Source organism: Sinocyclocheilus grahami, unplaced genomic scaffold (assembly GCF_001515645.1).
Source record: "Sinocyclocheilus grahami isolate Dianchi unplaced genomic scaffold, SAMN03320097.WGS_v1.1 scaffold531.1, whole genome shotgun sequence".
NCBI classification, from domain to species: domain Eukaryota; kingdom Metazoa; phylum Chordata; class Actinopteri; order Cypriniformes; family Cyprinidae; genus Sinocyclocheilus; species Sinocyclocheilus grahami.
The window spans coordinates 205,502-219,177 of record NW_015505710.1 but is presented as its reverse complement, the minus strand read 5'-3'; the positions used below and the strand labels follow the sequence as shown (position 1 = coordinate 219,177).

The 13,676-nt window shown below is 37.4% G+C and overlaps 1 protein-coding gene across 5 annotated transcripts; it reads right to left on the bottom strand.

Moving 5' to 3' along the window:
* Positions 1-2,308: 2,308 nt before the first annotated feature.
* Positions 2,309-10,709, bottom strand: LOC107555321 (uncharacterized). 5 transcript variants are annotated; one of them, XM_016238078.1, is made up of 3 exons: positions 10,687-10,709; positions 6,901-7,386; positions 2,309-4,170 (listed from the first exon to the last, which is right to left on the bottom strand). In XM_016238078.1, the coding sequence occupies exon 3, from the start codon at positions 4,158-4,160 to the stop codon at positions 2,799-2,801; it is 1,362 nt and encodes a 453-aa protein (XP_016093564.1). In that variant the 5' UTR covers positions 4,161-4,170; positions 6,901-7,386; positions 10,687-10,709; the 3' UTR covers positions 2,309-2,798. The 5 variants fall into 5 exon arrangements, with proteins under 5 accessions (XP_016093564.1, XP_016093563.1, XP_016093567.1 ...); XM_016238077.1 differs by lacking the exon at positions 10,687-10,709 and adding an exon at positions 9,081-9,426; XM_016238081.1 differs by lacking the exon at positions 10,687-10,709 and adding an exon at positions 9,081-9,426 and having other exon boundaries at positions 6,901-7,027.
* Positions 10,710-13,676: the final 2,967 nt, after the last annotated feature.

The window sequence follows — 13,676 nt, the reverse complement described above, 5'->3', positions numbered from 1 at the left end:
CTTGACTGATGAAGTTAATACGCATGCGCAGGCAAACGCTCAAGCCAGTTTATGACACAAGAGCCGCCTATTCTTGCATAATTGACACCCTCTCATTAGCATGTTGCAGAGGGGGAAAAAATGTGGAACTGCATTCAGAAATAAATGAGAGATCAAAGGAAAATAGTTAGGATGAGTTTAGTATTTCCTTAAACATTTTCCATTTACCCACCAATTTATTTTATTTATTTGCCTACTTTCATCACATGTTCAATTATTTATTTATGTATTTAAACAAGAATACATGTATTTATGCACAAATTTATTTATTGTTTTGGCAGGTCTCGTCCTCCATACTAGAGAGGTCAGAAGACTATATTTCCTTATAGTAGCCTACTCTTACTGTACAAAAGACGCTTAATACAATATATGACGCGAAAAATACACGCAGGGTTCGCCTGGTCATAAATTCAAAATGGTCACGATATCAATAATTCATTTTGGGGGTTTTTTAAACACGTTAATCCAACCCATTATTGTCATTTGCAGCCTCTATGAGAAAAGACACAAATATGACGGTATTCACGCGACGTCGACTGATGTTCGCACAAACACAAGGCGTTTCAGTGTAGCTTAGTCCCGCGACTGTGTCTATGTGTATTATTGGGTTTATGGATGCTACACCTCTGCAACGACCCGTCATTATGCATGTTCATTCATTTAAATTCTTTTATCTTTAGCCATCTCGAGGTACTTACCTCCGTTTGTGCCCGTGTCCACAGAATATCCCACGATATCTCACGATCATGTGTGAGATCAAATCAAATGCACGCGTTATGTAAGGCAGCACTGCTCGTAGTGTGTGCTGCTGCTGCTGGAGATGAATTAAAACATGGCAGGTGTAGTCATCAGGTTTGCTGCGGTAGTAAAAAGTAGCCTGTGTGCAATGGTAAGAAAAGCAGCTGAATGCATTTAGATGAATATGTTGTTTAAAGGCTTTTCAAAAAAGATTTACTATAGGATTTTAAAAATATAGCTTAATTGATAGGCCTAAATGCTTGAAAACACACAATGTGGAAATCCAGTTTATGGACATGAGCAGATTTATGAACTTCATGTATGGATGTCATGGAATGGTCTCACTCGGGTCACAGCCAATATTCTGGAACTGTTCTTTAGGTTTTGAAACCGCAGAACAGGCAGCCTTGAACACAATAAATAAGTAGCCTACAGCCTGTAATGGTCTGTGTGTCAGTGAATATTTTATACTCTATCCAAATCAATCTTTTGAGGTTGTTTTGTAAATATACAGGTGATTATACAAATGTTAAATTTCCATTCTTTAATTTTGCCTGTAAATATATTTCTGATCATTAACAAACATAGTAAAAAGAAAAAAGAATGGTACAGTCATTCTTTTTTCATAGCTGTGTCTAGAATCACAAATAGTGTCCAAATTGGGCAACTAAACAAGTGTCAGTAAGGAAAAAAACTAAAGAAGTCATGTTGTAGTTAATATGGAAAGCTTTCATGTATGGTTACATTTGATGCTGTCACAAAAACATCAAAATGCAAAAAGAGTTTTCAATTAACTGTCATATTGCTTTTAATGTTACAGTAGAATACGAAGACAAAAACAATGCTGCTGGTGAGACATTTAATTTGCTTTGATAAATAACTAAACAAACCATATTCTACACCCAAGTGTCAAAATGTGTTATTCTGAATACAGTATAATTCCTCTGCTTTGTTACTTTCGAAAAACCAGTTAATCCAGTACTAATTTTCTGAATAAATGTGAAATTGATTGAAAATTATATTATTAAGAAATATATATTTTTGGAAATGTACTGACAAGTAAGGACTAAAATAATTAGCTCATCTGCTACATCTAGTGTCTTACTATTTACATATTATTCAATATGAATATACACTACTGTTTAAAAGTTTGGGGTCATGAAAGAAATGAATGCTTTTAATCAGCAGGGATGCATTAAATTGAGCAAAATGACAGGAAAGACCTTTATAATGTTACAAAAGATTTCTATTTCTAATAAATGCTGTTCTTTTGAACTTTCTATTCATGAAAGAATTCTGACAAATATTAAGCAACACAACCATTTTTTAAACATAAATATTAATATGAAATATTTCTAGAGCACCAAATCAACGCATAAAATGATTTCTGAAGAATCATGTGACAGTGAATAATATTTCTCAATAATATTGTTTTATTTACACTGTTTAAAAAAATTTAAAAATAAAACCTGACAGACCCCAAACTTTTGAATGGTATTGTATTGTAAATAGTATTTTACTTTTAAAAGTATTTACACATATTTGTGATACCGTCTGTCTTACTGTCATGCTTTGACCAGCAGGCAGCGCTACAGTTAGGCTACTGTATTCTCTTACCTCCATCATAGTGCTTCCACAGAATTAAACAATAACAGTTCTTCATTCAGTTGACATGTTTCCACATAGACTAATGCAAGACAGGAATTTAGTCATAATCATTATGATTTGCTGATGGAAAACAAAAACCAAAGAGCAGTTGACTATTATAAAATAACCCACAATTTTTCTATAAATTATAAAAAGTTGTTAAACCTACTGAGCAAACTACTACAGCATTTAGGTGAGGTTTTAAAAATTAAAGGAAGACATGATTTTTCTGAAATGTATTACCCAGTTCTGTTATACAAGGGCAAAAAGAAAGTACTGTTGCTTAAAAAAAAATCCCTATTTTTAATCTTTACTTGGCTGTCAACCCAAGAGTATTTAAAATGTCTATTTGGGGTCTCAGTCATGTAGGTCCTTTAGTCCACTGCACCGGTGGTGCGAGAACAGCAGCCCGGCCGGCGCAACAACCCCAACAACCCCTTTTTTCTCCTCTGGGTTGATCCTGAGCTGTATTGGGATGTTGCCGTGTTCTGGCGTGAGAGTTTTACCGTTATTCCCTTAGTCTCTTTGATTTGTACCTCCAGATGTTTCTGAATCGCGAGTCCGAGTTCCTCAGGATCGACTGAGGCTCCGTACACCTCCCAGGTCATGCCCTCCGCATCCCATTTCACCTCCCTCACAGGAGACTTTTGACTCTTTGACGTCACTTTGCCACTCGCATTTGTCTTCTCTTCAACCAGGCACACTTCTGGGAACACGTGCTGGGGATGCTCCTCAGAGTCCTGACCCACTTGCACTCCTACATCTCTCAGTTCTTTTTCTGTGGTCATGGTCCCCACTTCCATCTTGGTCTTTTCATCCACCCATTGTTGAGCACCAACTGGACGCAACGGACCTGGCCAAGAGCAATCCAGATTGCAGCAGCGAAGGAGTCGCTTACCGTCCAATCCGGTCTCACTGACGGAGGAGATGAGCCGAGGGAGAGCGAGCAGGTTGCCTGCTGATACTTGGCCCTTGTAGCTCTCCTCCATTCCTACTAAGTGTGGAAGCAGCTGCGCCGGAGCAGGAATTGGTTGCGGGTGGCAATATGCCGCAAAAGTGTCCTCGACAGCTCCAGGGTGGAAGTGTGAGTTGCAACAAACAGCTTCTTTGAATTTGGGACAGGTGGACTCTGGAATGACTTCACCGATCTGAATGAAGCCATGTTTGGCTGGTTGAGTTGGGCTGCCCGATCCACTACTTCCTGCTCTGGTAGACGTGGTCACCGTATTGCTCTGCTGAAGCGGCATGGCCTGTTTACACACTAAAGAAGGAAATGACTGCGCACAAACATCCTGGTCTCGTCCTTGGCAAAAAGACACACCCGTTTCACAGTAGAGAGGAGAAGCTGTGGCCTCTTTAAAAATCTGCAAGCTGTCTGAGTGGCTTCTCTGTATTGATAACAGACTGTGCTCTTTTAGGTCCTTGTGAGGAGATAAGACATGTTCCCTGTGCACTGTCAGTGAACAACTACATGTGTGTTTATTCTGATCGCTCATTGACTGTAAACACACACCGTCAGACATGTGGGTCTCAGCAATACCGTGACCACTTGTATCGTGTTGATCAATTTGGCTGCTGTCCTTGAGGTCTTTTGAGGAGTATGATGCTTCATTGGAGCTCTGCAGGGGTACATCTTCAGGCTTCACCTCTGCTGAACTGCACTCAACTGTGACGAAAGGGTCTGAGGGGATTGTGCCCCCTGATGGGAATGACACAGTGTGCCCAACCTCTGCCATTGGATATCTGCTGGAATAGGAAAAAAGTGTTGGTTACACTTTATTTTGATTGTCCGCTTTAGAAATTCTGTTGACTATAAGTAACTTTGCAACTACATGTCAACTAACTCTCATTAGCACTCCCATTAGTAGCATGTTAGCAGACTGTTAGGTTAGGATTAGGGTTAGTAGAATAAGTTGGAATATACTTGCAGAGTTACTTTATTCAGAAGAATGTCTCTTCGGGGACAAAAAATAAAGTGTTCGCAGATATTAAGCAGACAGTCTACTAATACTCTAATGAGTGGTAGTTGACGTGTAATTGAAAAGTTACTTACAGTGTCTAATGTCTACATGTCTAAAGGGGACCATCAAAATAAAAAAATGTGTTAATGGGAAAAGTCTTGAATATTTTTTATTTTTATTTTTATTTTTTATTTAAAAAAAATTAAATTGATAAAAATAAGTGACAGTAAAATGTCACTAAATATTTCTATTTCAAATAAATGCTGTTCTTAAATGCTGAGTCATGTGACGCTGAATAATGGATTAATGGCTGCTGATAATTCATCACAAGAATAAATTACAGTTTCAAATATATTAAAATAGATAGTTATTTAAATTGTAATAATTGTTATTTAAATTGTAATCATTTAAAAATAATAATTGTATATATTTTGCTCAAATAAATGCAGCCTTGGTGAGCTTAAAATACTTTTTTTACAAGCATAAAATCTTACAACCTCAAAACCTTTAACCTTTGGTCAGGCTGGACCAATACTGTTCGTCTTAACTACTCGCAGACGAAGGGCAGGGCAGGTAGAAATGTCTGGTAAACCAGCTATTTCTACCGACAAGGGTCTCAGCATGGGTGCCGCATGTGTTGATCTCTCCCTCTATAGTCCCTATATGCATCCATTACAACATCAAGTCAAGTCACCTTTATTTACATAGCACTTTGTACAATATTGTGTCAAAGCAGCTTTACAGTGTTAAACAGGAACAACGTGTGCTGATAATGCAAGAGACCAATAGAACCAATCAGTTCATTGTTGATTCAGTGATGTCATCGTCCAGCTCAGTTCAGTTCTCTTCCTATAGTGTCTGTGCAGTCAAGACAACAATGTTGACAGAAATTGTGTCTCCAACTAAGCAAGCCAAAGGCGACGGTGGCAAGGAACCAAAACTGAGAGGCAACAGCATAAACATTGTAAAGAACCAACAACCAAAACAAAACCTTTTGGTACAGCTTTCTTAAAGCGGGTCAAAGACTGTTTTCCACATTATTCCAGTCTTTGCTTTGGTTTTAGATCATATATATTGTCAACAGGTGAGAAAATAATCGGTAACACTTTATTTCGATAGTCCACTTTAGACATTCTATTAACAGCAAGTAACTTTGCAACTACATGTCAACTAGTAGTTAGTAGAGTATTAGTAGACTGTCTGCTTAATATCTAACACTTTCTTTGTCAACTTATTCTACTAACCCTAAACCTACCCTAACAGTCTACTCTGAGAGTTAGTAGACATGTAGTTGCAAATGAATGAGAATTAGTTGACATGTAGTTGACATGTAGTTACAAAGTTACTTATAGTTAATAGAATGTCTAAAGTGGACTATCGAAATAAAGTGTAACCAAATAATCTACTAGCAAAAAAATGTTCTCCATCAAACATTGAAAATAACATTAATATATCTGTTCAGCATTTAAACGGCCACCATATCGGTATCGGCCCATATCGGCTCATTTTTTCTGTTATCGGTATAGCATGCAATAACTGCGTCATTTTGTACATATATAAGTTGTAATATTATGTTTATGTTGTATTAATATTAATCTCAGGATGCATTTCCTTGAGTTAAATAAGCTGCCAGCAAAACGCTTCAGTTTACCGTGTTCATTCAGCTCTTCAGCTTCAGCACGTGCAGCTCAACGGCTGCTATTTAAAACAGTGGTATTAATTTGTTACTTTTTCAAAATCATTGATACATTATTAATAACAACAACCACTTGTATTTTTCTCTTATTATTTTCATCAACAATATGGTTTAGTAATTAAAATAATTTAATTATTGTCCGTGCAGAGGCTATTCTGTTTTATTGATCTGTGGCGCATTCATTTTGATTCTTTACACGTGTAATGATGTCCAGTGACTAGTTTGCATTATTTATGCATAATTTTATTTATTTGTAAGACTTTTTTATGACTAAATTTGGTAATGGGAGAGTAAAAATATTTTTAAAACGTACACCGTTCAAACTAGGCTGCTTATGTTGAAGTGTTTGGGATGTGGCTTTTAATGATGAGACCTTTTTTGTAATCAGGCTCTCAAAAAGTATATAACAATTTGGATATAGATTTATCGGCCAACATATCGGTTATCGGCTTTCAAAAATAAAGAATAATCGGTTATCGGTATCGGCCAAAATTTTCATATCGGTGCATCCCTAATTAATATATCTGTTCAGCATTTAAATTAGAATTCTAAATGTTTGTATTAATATGTTTGTTTATAGTTAAAGTCTCTTTCATGAATTATATTAAGTTATATGTCACACATGAAAGGAATGTGCTACTTAGACACAGTGGGATGAAACAGCCTCTCATTATTAATTCATTAAAGGCCCAAGTGCATTTTTCTTCCGTTAAATCCAGAAATACCTGTCAAGGTAAGAACTCCATCCTGTGCATCTAAACCCATTCGCACACACACAACAAAATAATGGCAGACGATTAAAAAAAAATTAATTCTTACTTTGTGTCCAAGTTACAGATGAAGCTCCCTTTGATGTCCTCTCTGCCCTGTCTTTACCCGTCCACTCTCTCTTCAATGGTCTCTGCGTTCATCCCAGACTCCCAAGAGAGCAGCGTCAGTCCAGGTCCTTATAAAAGCAGAATCCGTCAGCACAGATCTCTCCATCACACGTCACTCATCCAGGCCCTTGTCCTCTCCTTCAGCATCCCCACTCCAGCAATGAAAAAGATGGAGGGAGTTTCGGGATTATACACGTCTTTCATCTGATTACAAACCAGCCTTAGTCACATCTTCAAATCTCCAGGCAGGAGGGTGTGTATGAGAGAGAGAGAGAGAATGAAGAGGGAATGTGTGTGCCTGTGTTTGTGTGGGTGTTGTGGGGAAAGACTATATGTGTGATGTGGTGGAGGGCTGAAGGAGATTGGCTACTGAGTGGAGGAGGAGAATATGGTGATGAGGAGGTGGCATTGATTCCACTTCATGCATCTGACAGAAAATAAAGGTGAAACACTTGAATGAATGTGAAGGAAATCAATGGATGGACAGCCAAATTACCTCTCCCTCCCTCACGTCTTGAACTGCCCTCAATGTCTGTTGTGACCATGCGTACACACAGTGGAAATGTGTTTCTGTCTTTCACCTCTTTCTTTATAAAGAAGTGCCACTCCCTCTCTAGGTCTCTCTGGCTTAACCATCTTTCTCCCCCTGTTGCTATGGAAACAACATTTCACAATGGGGCTGAGATGAATCTTCTTTTATTTGTAATACCGTGATATTACGTATTGTCTCTATATGTACACAAGCTATTATTGGATCACTGCAGCTATGTGTGAATAATGAACGATGGTGCCTCTGAGAGTCATTTGTGGGCAGACAGTTCATTCAACATTTCATTCACCAGTTTATTACTTGTTAGGGTTAGGTGTTGTTCTGGGTGCTCTAGTTAACAGAGGAAATATTATTTAGCACCCTCTTTGAAATATTTAAAGCTTTCGGTGTAAATGTTACCCTCCAATAAAACATCACCTTCAAAACAATGCAACAGTGTAAATTAGAAACATTGTTGACAGTCTATCTATCTATCTATCCATCTAGTTAGTCTGTATGTCTGTCTGTCTGAGCAGAGGGACAGAATCCCCAAGACTCAACATCTGGACAGGGGTGTGTCCAGAAGCACAGATTAAACTGTAAAATACAGAAATGGACCATGAGAGAGAACAAGCCACAAAGCAGCCGACACTGATCATTAGTCTTGTTATAAAGATTGATGCTTCCTTTTGTCAGCGCTAGCACTAAAGATGGATGTGGCCACTATTGATGTGTCCATTTTTCTAAATGAAACTGGGATTTGCACAATTTTGAGGGTTTATTGATAACTCACATTATACAACAACATCACAATACCAAGCTGTGCTGCAAAATGGATGATCTGACCTTATTTACAAAGAGTTTCAAATTCTGCTTTGTAAGACGTAGAAAAAAAGCCGCTATATGCTCAGAGAGTGCATTCTGAGCTGCATTGTTGATAAGAAAACACTGCTGGCCCGGCAGTGAAGGGCAAAAGATAGGAACAAGGTTAAGCAATGTAGCTGTGTCTAATAAACAAAGAAACTGCTGACAGCCATTCAGTGACTCAGTATGAAAAATGTACTTTTTACTGATTAAACAAGACAGGAAGAGAAAGAATACCAAAGAGATGCTCAGAATAATATGCACCTTTACAAAATAGAAGATGGGAGAAAAATGAAAAACAGAGTCGCTGTATACCTTGATTTGTTTAAGCAAATAAATGTATTATTTATGTATAAATATATACTTTGTACATAAGAATTCTGCAGTGTATGGTAAAAACTGCAGGAGAAAACACATTAAACCCCACCTGACCCTAATATGCACAATAAAATCTTCCATTGGTGATCTTTGTACTTACAGTAAGTGCACCCACACCACTTCCTTGCAAATTAACAGAGAGGGTGCTGGCAGTTAAACGCTTTTTTACATCCGGCAGAAAGTAACAAAATAATCTGAAACACTTCAACACCAAATCATTGACTGGAGCTCCAAAGTCATTTAAAGCAGTCCCAGTGGAGAAACACAGTTAAATATTATAAGGATTGTCACTTAATTTTCTCCTTTTGGTAAATAATCATTTACACTGACCATGATCATTTTCTACTGACCTGGCATAGCTGAGATCAGTGCTTTGGTGGTCCTGGGTGAGTTTTTTTGTGCCTGTCTCTGGTGTCCTTTAATAGTACTCTGAACTTTCTCTTATGAAAGATAGTCCTTCAAGCATGAGTCATGCCTGTTCCAAAGGGCACTACTGTTCCCTGTCTCTTCCCCAAAGCATTTGTTCCTGTCCACTGTTCACACGCCTACCTGAACTCCAGTCACACCCACAACCAGCATGTTTGCATTCTCACCTTTGGATGTTAAAGTGTCAATACTGACCCCTAGATCAGTTGAGTCAGTGCCACCGCTCCCTATTCAGTTTCAGAAACATTATAGATGTGTGCTGCTGGTTTTGTAATGTCAAACTAATTTAAATTGATTAGTTCACCACTTAAGCAAAGGATTTTTTTTTTGCAATAGCCAAATTGCAGTTTATTCAATCAGATGCTGATGTACAGCAGAAAAATTACAGCATTTGTACTGCAGTACATATATAAAGAACACTGATGGCATCAAACATAACTGTCGATTTGAAGGAGATTATGGAAGCCATAAATCTGTCATTTTTTTATAAACCCAGTAGAGATTAGATGTGCAGATCCAATGGATTGATCCATAACTAAAGATCAAAGTGTCCTTTTATGTTTTTCTTTCTCCTTCATCACTTTTGCTTTCTTTTTGAAGTTGATAACACGGAAGGATCAGCAGATTAATCTCTGCATGATCTCTAATCTGTAAAGGTCACAACATCAAGCATCGATTAAGTTGTAGACATAGGATGATCTTGCTGAGATACACAGATTCTGACATTATAATCTTTGCAGCATTCTTGAAAGCAGCAGTGCAGTGTTTATTCAAACCTGGTCTGTATGATTTTGGGTGTTTGTAGTACTTTAGATACAGCGATGACAGATTACAACCCTGACATGAGCGTCACAGCTACAGTTCTCTAATGAATCACAAGGAGAGGGAATCCAACCCAGCTGCCTTCCTTAAATGAATATAAATCAGCATGTTCATATCTCACTTCGAGGTTAAGAATCAATATTTGGTTGGTCGGTACTTAAATTACCTTTTAATTCCTGTTAAGCAGTACCAAGTACCAGGTCTGTACATTTCAAAACAGGAATATATCTGTGATGTAATTTAAAGTATGTCTATAAAAGGTTAAATGCAAAAAGAAACAGAATTCCACTAATAAAAGGGTGAAAATTAATAAGAAGGAAATAAAAAGTTACCCTACTGAGTTACTGAGGGACAGCAGTATAACTTGCATGAGGGTGTCAACAAAAGCCAATGTTTGAAGTTAACATATTATGATCAGAATAGAATATTATAAAGTGACCCAAACCAACCAGCCATGACCAGCTTGAACATGAGCAAAATCTGAAATTTTCTTGATTGATCGGTTGGTAAATTAATACAAGACTGAATAATGGGACAGTCATTTTGCCACACTGCTTGACCACACACATTCCATGCACCGACTGAATGTTCTGTTGATGTGTATGTGTATGTGCCACCAAAAACATATTAAAGACATTCCCGAGCAACCGTAATTGTGGCTGCACCTTAAAGGGATAGTTCACCAAAAAATGAAAATCATTTACTCACCCTCTTACTTGTTCCAAACCTGTATTAGTTTCTTTCTTCTGTTGAGCACAACAGAATATTTTGAAGAATGTTGGTCACCAAACAGTTGCTGGTAGCCACTGACTTCTGTAGTATTTTTCCATACTATAGTGAGGTTATTTAGTGAGCTATTGCTGTGATGTAGGAGGTGGAGGAGGTCCACTCAGTGGATGATAGAGGGACACACTGATTAGGCTCAGCTGGGTGCTGTGGCTTGTGTAATGTGGACAGATGAGAGTGGATGAACTCTGGGCGTGTGGCCTGTTGTACCAATCTCCTGCAGAGACTACCCATATGTTTCACTTGGCACAACTTCTGCAAAACATGCCCAACGTGTTTAATGCAAACTTTTTCACAGAAAGAGAAAGAGCCATCTTAATCATTTGTCTTATAAATCAACTGCCTGAGATTCAAGTATAGCAGTAAGAGTAAGAATAAAGTAAGAGTAAAGAAAAGGCCATCTGAACGTTTGTTAGACAGAGCTTCATTACAATATTAGTGAATTAAAATATTAGGTTACCATGAATGACAAATAATTGGATTGTAGATATTAATTGGCATGAAATTACACAGCAAAGTGATAATTACTGAACTGATTTCCCAGCTTTTTCTTTATTAAGGTAATGAAGGTTTGCTCCCTAAGGCTAATGAAAAGAGCTGTGCTGCAAACAGTGTTAATATTTACAATGACAGCTTGCCTTTTGGTCAAACTAGTGTTTTTATTGTCTCCATCTAGTGGTCATGTAGAAGAAGACTGCTTAAATGATTGCTCACAGTAGGGTCACTATCAAGAAAGTGCCAAGAATGGAGAGTGATGGCCTTTTTGTTTCTACATCATCCATGTATAACTCTATCATGTTATTTCATACAGTCATATAATTAAAAGAATAAAATACTATTTTTAAAGTGTGTGTGTTTGTGTGTTCTCTTTATTTCACCACCATTTTTCCGTTTGGGGTTGGTAAGGGATTTTTAATGCTTTCTTATGCTCACTAAGGCTGCATTAGCCTTATTTGATACAGTAAAAACAGTAATATTGTGAAACATTATTACAATTTCAAATATTTGCTGCCAGAGTGCAGAATTTCAACCAAAATCCGACGTTGGGATTTGACGTCAATCTGACACTGGGATGTGACGACAATCTGACGTTGGGTTCTGACGTCAATCTGACGTTGGAATCTGACATCAATCTGACGACTATTTTTAAAGTGTGTGTGTTTGTGTGTTCTCTTTATTTCACCACCATTTTTCCGTTTGGGGTTGGTAAGGGATTTTTAATGCTTTCTTATGCTCACTAAGGCTGCATTAGCCTTATTTGATACAGTAAAAACAGTAATATTGTGAAACATTATTACAATTTCAAATATTTGCTGCCAGAGTGCAGAATTTCAACCAAAATCCGACGTTGGGATTTGACGTCAATCTGACGTTGGGATCTGACATCAATCTGACGTTGGAATCTGACATCAATCTGACATTGGAATCTGACATCAATCTGACATTGGGATGTGACGACAATCTGACGTTGGGTTATGACGTTGGAATCTGACGTCAATCTGACGTTGGGATGTGACGACAATCTGACGTTGTTTAATTATCTGTGGAAAACTAATTTGAATACCAATATATATATTTACCAACTGAAACACAACTTACAGGATAAGTATAACAATATAAGTATAAAAGATTAAGTGCAAGTATAGGTCAAATATACTAAGACTATTCTGTCTATTTGTCAAAATAAGTATACTAACTGTAAGTACTTAAGTATAATTCTATAACGTATATCTGTGATTACTACCTAAAAAGTATACTCTATTTTTGTATAGTATATACTACAAAGTATATACTATTTTTGGTTTAATAGAAGTTACAAAAGAATAAAATACTATTTTTAAAGTGTGTGTGTGTGTGTGTGTTCTCTTTATTTCACCACCATTTTTCTGTTTGGGCATCTGATGTTGGGTTCTGATGTCAATCTGACGTTGGGTTTTGATGTCACCTCGATTTTCATTTTCAACCAAATTACAACGTCAATCTGACGTTGGGATGTGACGACAATCTGACGTTGGGTTCTGACGTCAATCTGATGTTGGGATATGACGTTGAGTTCTGACGTCAATCAGACGTTGGGATCTGACTTCAATTCGACGTTGGGTTCTGACGTCAATCTGACGTTGGGATCTGACGTCAATCTGACGTTGGGTTCTGACGTCAATCCGACGTTGGGATCTGACGTCAATCTGACGTTGGGATGTGACGTCAATCTGACGTTGGAATCTGACGTTGGGTTCTGATGTCAACACGATTTTCATTTTCAACCAAATTACAACGTCAATCTGATGTTGGGTTCTGATGTCAATCTGACGTTGGGTTTTGATGTCACCTCGATTTTCATTTTCAACCAAATTACAACGTCAATCTGACGTTGGGTTCTGACGTCAATTCGAAGTCTTGATCTGACATTAATCCGACGTTGGGTTCTGACGTAAATCCGACATCGGGTTCTGACATCAATCCGACGTTGGGATATGTATATATGTATATATATATATATACACACACACACACAATATACACTACCAAAAATTTAGGATCATCTTTTTTTTTAAAGAAATTAATACTTTTATTCCGTGGGGATGTGTTAAATTGAGAAAAAGTGATAGCAAAGATTTATATTGTTAGAAATTATTTATATTTTGAATAAACGCTGTTCTTTTTAAAGGGGTCATATGATGCGATTTCAATTTTTCCTTTCTCTTTGGAGTGTTACAAGCTCTTGGTGCATAAATAATGTTTTTCTTTAGTCTTTGCAGCTTTGTAAAGTCTCAAATCCAAAGAGATATTCTTTATAAAAGTTGAGTCAGCCACATCTACCTAAAATGGCTCGTTCTAACACGCCTCCACATATCTATGTCACTATGTGGGAAGATTTGCATAACGCCGCCCAAATGTTCACGCAAAGAAAG